This window comes from Pteropus alecto, unplaced genomic scaffold (genome assembly GCF_000325575.1).
Source record: "Pteropus alecto unplaced genomic scaffold, ASM32557v1 scaffold396, whole genome shotgun sequence".
In the NCBI taxonomy this organism is placed as follows: domain Eukaryota; kingdom Metazoa; phylum Chordata; class Mammalia; order Chiroptera; family Pteropodidae; genus Pteropus; species Pteropus alecto.
Window position 1 is genome coordinate 227,149 of NW_006438082.1, and position 10,828 is coordinate 237,976.

Genomic DNA, 10,828 nt, shown 5'->3' on the forward strand with positions numbered 1-10,828 from the left:
TTTCAGTGTGCCGGTTTTTAACCACCCACCCGCCCAGTCTTCTGAGCACTAATCATTCGCTCAGCAAACCCTCTCTTGGTGGATGACACAGAGGCTGGCCTCAGCCATGGCCACGGCCCTGTCAGAGCACCGTCAGCTCTCAGGGAGCAGGTCAACCTAGATGAGGCTTTGCTGTCAGGATATGTGCTTAGCGTGGCCCCTGTCCTCGCCCAGCCCCGCCCCCGTGCCGTAGCCGGGACAACAGTGCAAGCCAAACTTTATCTCATTTTCTCTCCCACAGATGGAGGTAGTGAGTACCTTCAAGAGAAGCGGTTCATTTCAGGGTGCCATGCGCCGGCGGTCTTCGGTCCTCAGCCAGCTCCATGACGTAACCAATCTTTCTACCCCTACTCACGTAATTCTCTCTGCTGCCAATCCCACCAGTGCCGCTGGGAGTGAGTCTTGAGTCCCCTTTTCTCTCATAAATGGCATCTCTGGGGGAGAAAAAGCCCCCCCCGACTCTTCCTTCTCTTTTTTCCAGTCTTGCATCCTCCGCTCACCGTGGCTTTTCCGTTCTTTCTTTATTGCCCTGTCCAGTCCTTCCCGCCCAGACGGTGTGTCTCTACAAAGACATATTCTCTTATGAAATGTACTGAGTCCATGGCACTGCTGGACCTTCTGTCATTTTCTTTGTTTGGTTTTTTAGTTTTCATTTAGTGCTCTTTCTGTCATTGGTTTGTTTTTTTTTGTGTTGGTTTTTTTGTTGTTGTTTTTTTTCTTGAAGTTGTCTGCATTTGCCGATGGTTCTTCATGAACTTGGGCCACTTCTGGTGGTGGCTGGTGTCAGGGTGGGGCCTGGGTCGGTGTTTGATGGGGCGGCGAAAGGGAGGCACGGAGGCTCAGGGCCACCTTCCAGGGCTGGGCGGGGTGGGGGTGGGAAGGCAAGGGCCTTTTTGGCATCATTTGCAGCGGAAGAATCTAGCCTATCTACTTGGGACTAAAGTGGCAGCTTCTAGAACTTTCCTTGAGGTGATTTTCAAAGGCGGTAGAGCTGAAGCGAGCTTTAGGAGGCTGCTGTCACATGTCACCAGGTGGCTTGGTGGTGGACAGCTGCTCCTGCTCAGGTGCTACATGCCTCATAGGCCCTTGCTCTGAGCCACCGAGTGTTAGAGGTATCCAAGGTGTCTCACAAGCTGGAGCTCTCCTCACGCCCCGAGCAGCTTGCACTCTGCTACGTTTCCATTTGTTCCCCAAAGACCTTCTCTCTTTCCAAAGAAGCTTTTGCATTGGAAGGTCTTAACCCGATCCGGTCCACCCTCTCTCCTCCTTCCTCAGAGAAGCTGGAAGAAATCAATTCCCTTCTATATGCTCCAATGAAAAGTTCCCGCCACGTCGGTCACGTTTTAAAGAGAACCCAGGGGCTGTCCTAAAGAGGTAGAAACTTCCATGATTGCTCACATCTTTTCACAAAGACAAAGGGCAAGCCACTAGACTGTGGAACCCGCCAGCCCAGGGAAGGGTGTGGGCCCCCTACTCCCACCCAGGGCAGCCTGCTTCTCATAACAAACTTGAGATTTCAAAAATTAAACAGTAAACCTTCAAGTATGAGCCCAGAGCCCCTGCCGGGATGGTTCGATGCTACCCTCTTTCCTTTCCTTCCAGTGAGACCTGGCAGCTTTCACCTCGGTGAACACACCACTTCCCCACAGACGGGAGTCGTTAACCATGCTGTTTCCCCCACCAGACCCCGGGATTTTCTTTGGCTTGATTTCTTCTCTTTTCCTTTTTTCTTTTGTCTCGTCTTGTCTTTTTTTCTTTTCTTTTCTTTTAGGAACTGGTGAGAGGTCCCCAGTGGGGGGCATCCCTCTTCTTGCTTAAGCTGTCATTTCAGGCCACTCTGCCCGATAAGGAAGGGATGTGAGCCAAACCAGTCCCTGCTGGGCCACCTTGTCCCCTTCAGAAACAGTGTGAACGTATACACACAGACACATGCATGCACAGGCGCTCACACACACACACACACACACACACACACACACCCCTTCTCTAAACCACAGGCCACGCAAACCTCCATCTCCCTCACACACTCGCTGGGCCACCCACCTGGGCCACAACTATTGGCTGACAGATGTCATAGGTGGGCTGGAAAGCTCTGGCCTTGTCCCATGGGGGCCTTGCTACCACTGCACCCGGAGAGATCCACAGGAAGCTCGGCCACAGTGTTAAGGACAGACATGGTCCACAGCCTCCCAGGCACCTCAGCCAGGGCCCGACTGGTCAGCAGCACCTTCCTTCCTGGGAATAAAGGGACAAGAGTGGGTACAGGTTTGTGCAAGGGGCACATGCTGACCTGCTCCTGTCCCTCCCTCCTGGACTTCCTTCAAGTGTTCCTTTGCCATCTCTCTCTGCATCTCCCATCTGTCCATCTGCCTATATGTTGACTTGAGAAGAAGGCAGCCAACATGGACCCCGCTCCACATGCCCCTAAGACCTTCTCCATAGCTCTGGCCTTGTTCCACTCCAGGGCCAGCCCTGGCCTGCTCTGTGTGCTCCCAGTGAGGTCTGCTAGCTCTTGGCTCCCTCTGAATTCCTTGGAGGCAGATTCTCTCCTCTCTTTCTCAGCTCCTGGCACCTTCCTTCCTTCTGCAGCCATCTCTTCCCCAGTAGCTCCACCTTCCCACTTCCAGGAGCCCAGCAGGGCACTTCAGGAGGCACTAACTAGTGCCTGGCCAAAAGAAGGGGCATAGTCCCTTCCACACCACATGCCGCTGAGCAAGGAGCAGGTAGCAGGTACCCAGTGAGAGCTGAGCACCTTCTGCCTGAGGGTGCTGGTGTGACAGCAAGGGCGTCCCAATGTCTTGGCTCACAAGGGCCAGTCTAAAAGGCTCGTCCCAGTTGAGTAGCAGCACCTCAGAAAGAACCCCATTGTGGAAACAGATGCTGGTTGGAGGACCGGGCAACACCGGAGGACGCGCCTGCTTCCGGAAGCTGCCGAGCAAAACTACTTCCTGCCATCATCACCGTGTGGCAGATTGGTTTGGAACGCTGAACCAGCCCCCAGTCCAAGCTGCAAGGACCCCAAGAAATCACCAAGCCCAGCACCCTCATCAGGGGAAGGCCTGGCAGACTGGGGGCTAGCCCCAGACCCTCATCCTCCCTTAGAACTTGTCAGAAGGAAGGCAGGGTACCAGCCATGACAGAGCTCCCAGCCTAGCTGAGAGGCAGCTTTGTAGGAGGTACAGAGGCCACGGATCACAAGGTTTCCTAAGGAAAACCCCAGCTCTTACAGGAAGGTTCCTATCTTCCTTGCCTACCTCCTGGCCAGTCTGTTCCTTATCCTTCATTCTGGGGCAAGTCTCCAGCACACCAGGACCTCCAGGCTGAGGTCGCTTCCAGTGAGAATCTCAGGCTCTCCAGGTGGAAGGCCCAAGGCCTAGGTGGACAATGAGCCTGAGGGCCTGAGGGCCAGGTGATCTCATTCACCAGTGCGGGCACCAGCACATAGCACCAATGCTGGAAATGTCTAGAGAATGTCCTCAGAGCCAGAGGGAGAAGAGTACCCCTCAGAGGGGTAACCAGGGAGAGCCGGAGAGGCCACGATTCTTGGGGCTCAGTGTATCCACATCTACGTCTGCCTACCCTTTGTAGCTGACCTCTGACCCGCCCCCCATGCACGTATATGTCTTTGCCACTTCGGGACTTGGGAGTCCCAACACGGTCCCCACTCCCTTGATCGAAGACAATGGCCTCCCGGCTCCAGAAGGGCTTGACTGCCTCCTTCCTGCTCACTCGGGCATTTCTCCACCCCGAATAGAGTGGTGGCCGGTCCCCATCATGGCCATTTCATTCTCAGCCCAGGGTGTAGCACCTTCGCCTTCTTGGTCACCACCTCATTTCACGGGACCTCAGCCGTGGCCTTGAGGCCGGCCCATCTGAGTAGCTCAGGAAAGAGCGTTCTTTAATAACCATTTTCAGTCTTTTCAAAACTAAGGGGGTACAAAATCCTATCCCCTCTTGGTATGTCAGTCGCCCCCGTTCCTGCCCCAATAACACTCCCCGGCTGAGACCTCAGCCGTGGCCTTGAGGCCGGCCCATCTGAGTAGCTCAGGAAAGAGCGGTTCTTTAATACCATTTTCAGTCTTTTCAAAACTAAGGGGGTACAAAATCCTATCCCCTCTTGGTATGTCAGTCGCCCCCGTTCCTGCCCCAATCACACTCCCTGGCTGAGTGTCAGCATGCCCGAGGTGTGGCCCAATATGAGTAGCAAGTCCAGGGCGCTGGATGGATGCCTTCAGGTGCAAGTGGGGACACACGAACACACTCCAGCCCCTCCGCGGCCACACATTCAAAGCCTGTTCCCCATTCAAACAGCCAACCAAGCCCGGCCCGACCCTTCCTGCAGCAATGCTGGGCCTCTGTACTCGAACGTTTACTGTGACAGTGGTTCATGAGAGGACTCTTGGCCCAGCCCAGCAAAAGGGGCAGGAGCCGGTGGTGAATTTGGTCAGCTGTGGCCAGGAGGGCTCCCTTGGGGCTGTTTAGTTCTGATTAACCATGTCAGAACCAGATCATAGCAGCTGCTTTATTTTAATTGGCTTTCGCAACGTGAAAACCTTCATCCAACTTGGCAAATCCAGGCCTGGTGAGCGCCACGATTTTCTTAGACACATCCTTCTAGAGCCCGGAGGTGGAGGGACGTGTTCACCACTCACTCCCAGGACAGCAATGCCCATCATTAAGGCAGTCCCAGGGAGGAAGGAACCCTGCAAAATTAAAGCAGTCTTGTTTGCTCCTTTCTCAGGAAGTTCACTGATTTAGAGCCAAGGCTACCTGCTTGGGATTCTGGGAATAGTGTATTTACATTTTTTTTCTCAGCTATTTCATGTTGTACACACCGTCTCAACAGTAGGAACAGTATGAGCCCTGCCCTGTCTGAGCCTTTCTGCAACCATGGGCCCTACGCCAAGGAAGGGTCTTCCAGGCAATTCCTAAAGCACATGGCATCTGACAGCCTAGGGTGGACCCCCGATGCCCTGCTCGGAGCCGTCCCCAGTAGGCGTTTCCAGGCTGACTCCCAGGGCTGGAAGCCAGGGTCTAGAGAGCTCAGGAGACTTGTTTGAGGCCCTGCAGCTGGACGCAACCAGGATAAGAGGCAAAGCCAATCCCCTGAAAAGTACAGGACTCTCTATGCCTGGGTCAGCTTAGTGTGATGTCCTCTTGACACTGTCAACGTGAGTCTGGGCTCTTCCGGTCGTGCGCACACAAGCCCACACACAGGATAGGAGGCAATCTGCACAAAACTCACCAGCCATTAGCATTTTGGCCTGACAGCATACACAAAGCTGTGTGTTTAATTTGGTTTGAGTTTAATCCCTCAGTGAAAGGGCCAGCTCTGGAGTTTGCATTTTCATATTTCCTAACGTCACAGTGAAGAAAGGGAGCCTTCCCCTTGCTGCCTCTTCTATTGTGGACACATCATCTCACAACGTCTTTGTGTCACTTTCAAGTCATGATTGACGCTCACGCCTACAGGGAGGTTTTGGGACCTGGGAATCCCAAAGTTCCTGCTAAACAGTTCCCATGGCTCTCCCTGGCCGCTGTGTCCAGAATTTGCTCTGAATTCAAAGCCCAGATTCCAGGGGAGGTGACAGGTCCCTTCCTCCCACAGAAGGTTCTGGATTCGTGGTTGGTACAGACAGGCATGTTCGCCAAGTGCGTGGGGGCTTTCGGGGAGCAGTAGAAGGGGCGGGAAGGAGTAGGACAGAAGAATTCTGAGTTCTGTGAGCCTCAGCAGTGAGAAAGGAGCAGAGGGCGAAGAGCATGACGACCCCCAGAGCCTGCATGTCCCACAGCACAGAGGAGAAAAGCCCAGAAGGTGTCGGGCAAAGTCTCTGTTGTTACTGTTGTCCGGTTGTTCAGGAGGCGTTGCTTTGGTTTTTCTCCTCTTTTCTTTCTGTTCTCTTTTTGCATTCCTTTAATGAGGCGGGTGTCCCCTCAGTCCTTGGCTTGCTTCCTCGCTTTCACGTCCTTTCTCCATCCCAGCTCCCACCTGCATCGCAAACTCAAGTGCTTGGAGGTCCAAAGAAAAACAGGGCACCTCCACCTTTAGCCGTGACCTTCAACCCCTCTGCTTGAGCCCCAACCATCCAGTGGTAGCAGGGTCACCTTGCAGAATCTGACACGAGCATCCTTTTGCTTCAGTCTGAAGTGCCTGGGGTAGTCCTGTGATTCTGGACATCACCCCCGCCATCTTCACGAACAGAGCTTGCAGTTGAAGTGAAGACAGGCCAGGACTTACATGCAGGGGCAGGAACCGGGCAGAAAACACAAGCAGAGAAGCAAGCTTACACTAAGTGCAGATGGTCGACAGCCTCCAAAGAGGAGAAAGCAGAGCGAGAGAAATGTTAGGAGCATTATTTTGGATAAAGGTTATCCAGGACAGCGTCTCAGAGGCTGGATATGTGATCTGAGCTCCAAATAAGGAGAAAAGGCCAGCATGGGACGATCAGCCTCTGCAGGGGAAAGGGCAGGTATAATGGCCCCAGGGGAGACTCAGGATAGCTGGTTAGAGCAAAGTGCATGAAGAGCCACTGGTTGGGTGAAGCCATGATGGTAGACACATGCTATGTTGTGTGGACTCCCACGTTGAGCACTCACCCACTGAGCCCCTGCTGGGTGCAGGTGTCATGCTGGGTGCTGGGGACATCAGTGAACCAGACAGACCCTGCCCTCAGGGGCGCTATGTTCCAGTGAGAAGAGACAGAGAAGAGAACAGTGGCATGTGTGAGGTGCTTGAAGGTGAGGCATGTTGGGGAGAAAATGAAGCAGAAGAGGTGCAGAGGGTGCCGAGGGTGCTCCTCAGCCTTCTCCGATGGCCCGTTAGCCTTCCGAGGGGAGGTGAAGGAGCAGCAGGTGCATAAGTCTAGCATACCAGGAAGGGGTGAGCCCTGGCTGCAGACACAGGAGGAGGTGGTGTGCAGGTCGTGTATATACAACATCGAGGCAGTCTCTGGGCTGTAGACAGCATTGACAGCTTTGAGGGCAGTGAGGTCCCTGGGCCCTGTGTGCAAGCTTGGTCTTCCAAGGATGGCGTCTCTTAGAAATGTTTGCCACTTCTCACCCAGCCAGTGTCCCAAGAATCGACCATGCCCTTCAGTGTTGAGTGGCCTGAAAACACCCCATCATAAGAACAATGCCAAGCCCTTTATTAATAGCCCAAGATTTGAATGCAGGGAAATGGAACCTGGAGGTGTAACAGACTCTCAGGATGGTACGAGCCCAACTGAGAGCCCCGATCAGTGGAATGTTCGAGCGGGTGGCCCTGGAACCCCCTGCTGGTGCTTGAGCGACTACTCTGTGCTGGGCTCTGTTGATAGGCATCGAACAGGCAGACGATCTCTCCCCAGAAGCCAGTGAGAAGACAAATAATAAAGTGAGTCTTTGGTTACACCCAGAAGGAGCACCATGAAGCAAACTTTCAGGCCAGAGCAGCAGACACCACGGAGGGAAAGGCTAGCTGGCTGCCCTTGTCAGGCGAAGACTTTGGGGTTCAGCCAGGTGCAGGGAGTCCTGTGGATGTGTTTGAGCAGAAGCCTGGCTTGATCAAGTGACCCAGGTCCAAGTGAGGGGACCAGCTCAGCAAGGGGAAAGGGTGTAATCAGAGTCACCTGATCATTGCTGGCAAAACCACCACAAAGACCAGGGTCAAGGGCAGCAGCATGCAGCTTGCTCTCATTTCTGTGACTTCAGGGGTATGGCCAACAGCTGGAATAGGTACTCCACCACCACCATGCAGCCACGGTGGATGTCCCCCCACAATTCTGGCGCCAGAAAAGACCCAGATAATGGAGCCATATCTGCCATGGCTACAAAAAGTGCGCTCTGTTTCTTGTCATTAAAAATGTGAAATGATTCTCAATTTCTGTTACCCCTATCTCTGAAACCAATTCGAGGAAATTAAGAAACTGAGTACAAACAGTTAGCCATCTGCAATGCAAAAGATGTGGCTTCACCAAATTCAGAGAAAAATCCTAACTGGATTTAAGATATGGAGGTAGAAAATTCTAATTTTGTGGCTCACGTTTTTACACTTGAAAGACTGAAGTTCGCTTGATTTAAACTGATGTAGGAGTGCTGTGCTTGGCTGAGCAATGCCTGGGGTCCAGATGCTAAAGGGTTGAAAGGACTCATTGTCAACAAGGTGATTCATGGTCTAAATTAGGGGGCAGCAAGCAAATTTCTCCTAAAAAGGGATTTGCAGACCAGCTCTCTGTCCCGACTACATAACTGTGCCCTTGGATCTCGAAGACAGTCATAGACAATGCATAAACAAATGGGTGTAGATGTATGTCAATAAAATTTAACTTACAAAACCAGCCTGAGGGCCAGAATTAGCCCTTGGGCTACAGTTTGCCTATACGTTGTCTAAACCAAGAAAACCAACATCCTATAACTTTGGACCTGGAATGACTTTGAAAATCATGATGTGTCTGCTCAGTCACATAGAGAGGGGCTGGCTTTCCCATCTCAGCACAAGGCCATCTGGCTCAATGGGGCCCAGCAAAGGCCTTTCTGTTAACTCTGGCTTCTAGAAGCAGAAAGAAGCCTAGGCTGGGGGGCCAGAAAGTGAGCAAAGATGGGCAGGAACTCTGTGGCTTGTAAGCCCAATGAGATTTGAGCATACGAGTAAATGAAGGTGAAGAGTCACTGGACGGAGGGGCCAGAGGGACAAAGGGGCTAATTCTAGGAGCAGGGTCTGGCAGGAGGTGCAGGGGTCAGAGAGCTACAATGGCCGTGAGCAGGGCATTATGGGAAGCTCTTTCCAGTGGAGTATTATTCTGATTTGAGTTCTGCAGATGCTAATGGAGTAGCCAGGGAATGAGGTGTAGAAAAGCCTGAGTGGAGGAACTGAAATGAATTGTCTGGCTTGGAGACTGAAGAGGAGGAAGTGAGCACAGCCTGAGAAAAGCTGGAGGGGCAGGTAGCAGTAGACTACAAAAGGCCTCTGGTGGTAGGAGACACATAGATGAAAAAGGATCTTGAAGGGAAATGGCGACTCAATCAGATGCACCCAGCTGTGAGCCAGGGGGCTACAAGGGGACACGAGGAACTATTACAGTGGATCGGGCCATCTGAGCGGGCTTCATGGGTACAAATCAAAAGTGGGGCCACTTTCAGTCTTGCACGCCTCCAGGTGGGGGCCTGGAAAGCTCTGGAGCCTGGAGCTCTGAGGAAGGGCCTGAGCCGCAGTGCCTAGTCATAACCAGATGAGCCCCAGAGCCATGGGCAGGGCTAGGGGGTGGTCCTCAGAGTTCGGACAGAAAGGAGGAGAGGCCAAGCCAGGCCAGGGCTCTGGGGCAACCTGGGACAGAGGAAGGAACACTAGAGGACATGGGACCAAAGTAGTTGGTGAGGTATGAGGAGGGCCAGGCAGGGGGAAATGTCGGGGAAGCCAGGAGAAGTTTCCAGAAAGGGGGACAGTTGTCTGTGTTGAGTGTCCCTGAGGGATTAAATAAGATAGAAGCACAGAAATGGCTGCTGGACTTAACAGGGAGACTGATGGCCAGATGGTTCTGAGCATGGTGGGTACTGGCTGTGGCCAGCAGAGCTGGAGGCGGCGGGCAGGGCAGAGGTCCCTAGAGAAACCAGGGAAGGAGACCCACTCAAGAAAGGTTGGCAATGCACCCATAGGCTGGGCGCTTTCTCTTACCAGTGTTCTTTAGACTTTTCGGAAAGAGAAAGTGGGGAGCCCACTCTCCAGCATTCTCCCTTCTTGATAGCATCTTTCTGTTCTATCAAATTGGAATTCAGATTTTGCAGAGAGCCAAGGGACCACTTAAGCCAGTCCTCCCCCAGTGCAGGGAAAGTGGAGGTAGCAGCCAAGAATTCGGTGCTTCTGCCACTCTTGAGTTCCAGAATATCTGCCCAGGTCAGCCTAGAGAAAGCCACCACCACCTGTCTTGCATGTCGATAAGTTGACAAGATTGAGACCCAAACCCGAAAACCCTGTCCACAGCCAGACAGAGCTACCCCAAGGGTCCCATTCCAATGGATGCACATTTGTCATGCAGTGACCCCCTGCCATTGATGTGGGTGGAACTTGCCAGCATCAACATGTCATTGATTGTCTTCTTTCTTTCCTATTTCCTTCCTTCCTTCCTTGCTCCCTCCCCTCCTACTCATACCTCGGGCCCCTATCCCTCCACCTCTGTCCTTCCACCTCCGTCTCCAGATCCGGGTGGTGAAAGCATTCCGTAGCTCACTCTATGAAGGCCTGGAGAAACCGGAATCCAAGACCTCCATCCATAACTTCATGGCAACGCCTGAGTTTCTGATCAATGACTACACCCACAACATCCCACTCATAGATGACACGGACGTGGATGAGAACGAGGAGCGCCTGCGCGCCCCTCCACCCCCATCCCCCAACCAGAACAACAACGCCATAGACAGCGGCATCTACCTGACCACGCACGGCACCAAGTCAGCTACCTCGTCAGTGTTTTCTTCCAGACCCGGGAGTCCGATCCACAGCGTGGAGACATCCCTCTAAGCAGAACTGCTCTCAGCACATGCACCCCTGCACACACGCGCACCTGGGTGGGATGCACAGGCCAGCAAGGAGGGCATGGCCGAGGCGACTGAAGACGCTACACACAGGGCACTTGCAAGAACCCAGTCCATTCAAGGCTTCTTACCTGGGACCAAGGAGTTGGAGGAGGAGGAATTGGAGGAGTTGAGGAGGAAGAGGAGGGGGGAGGAAAAAGTAGAGAGCAAGAAGAGCTGAGTTCCCCCTTTTTTTTCTATCAAAGCTTTTTTAAATGAACACTACAATGCCACCAGATGTTTG

General features: G+C 53.1%; 1 protein-coding gene across 2 annotated transcripts in view; it reads left to right on the forward strand.

Annotated features, from left to right (window-relative positions):
- Positions 1-10,531, forward strand: part of ATP2B3 (ATPase plasma membrane Ca2+ transporting 3) — a 46,008-nt gene extending 35,477 nt beyond the window's left edge. Inside the window, exon 21 of one of the 2 annotated variants that reach the window (XM_025049224.1) lies at positions 10,211-10,531. In XM_025049224.1, coding sequence (XP_024904992.1) covers positions 10,211-10,531 — 321 coding nt within the window. Of the gene's footprint in view, positions 1-280; positions 421-10,210 lie in introns of those variants that run through there. The other variant, XM_025049222.1, reaches the window with a different exon arrangement.
- The last annotated feature ends 297 nt before the right edge of the window (positions 10,532-10,828 follow it).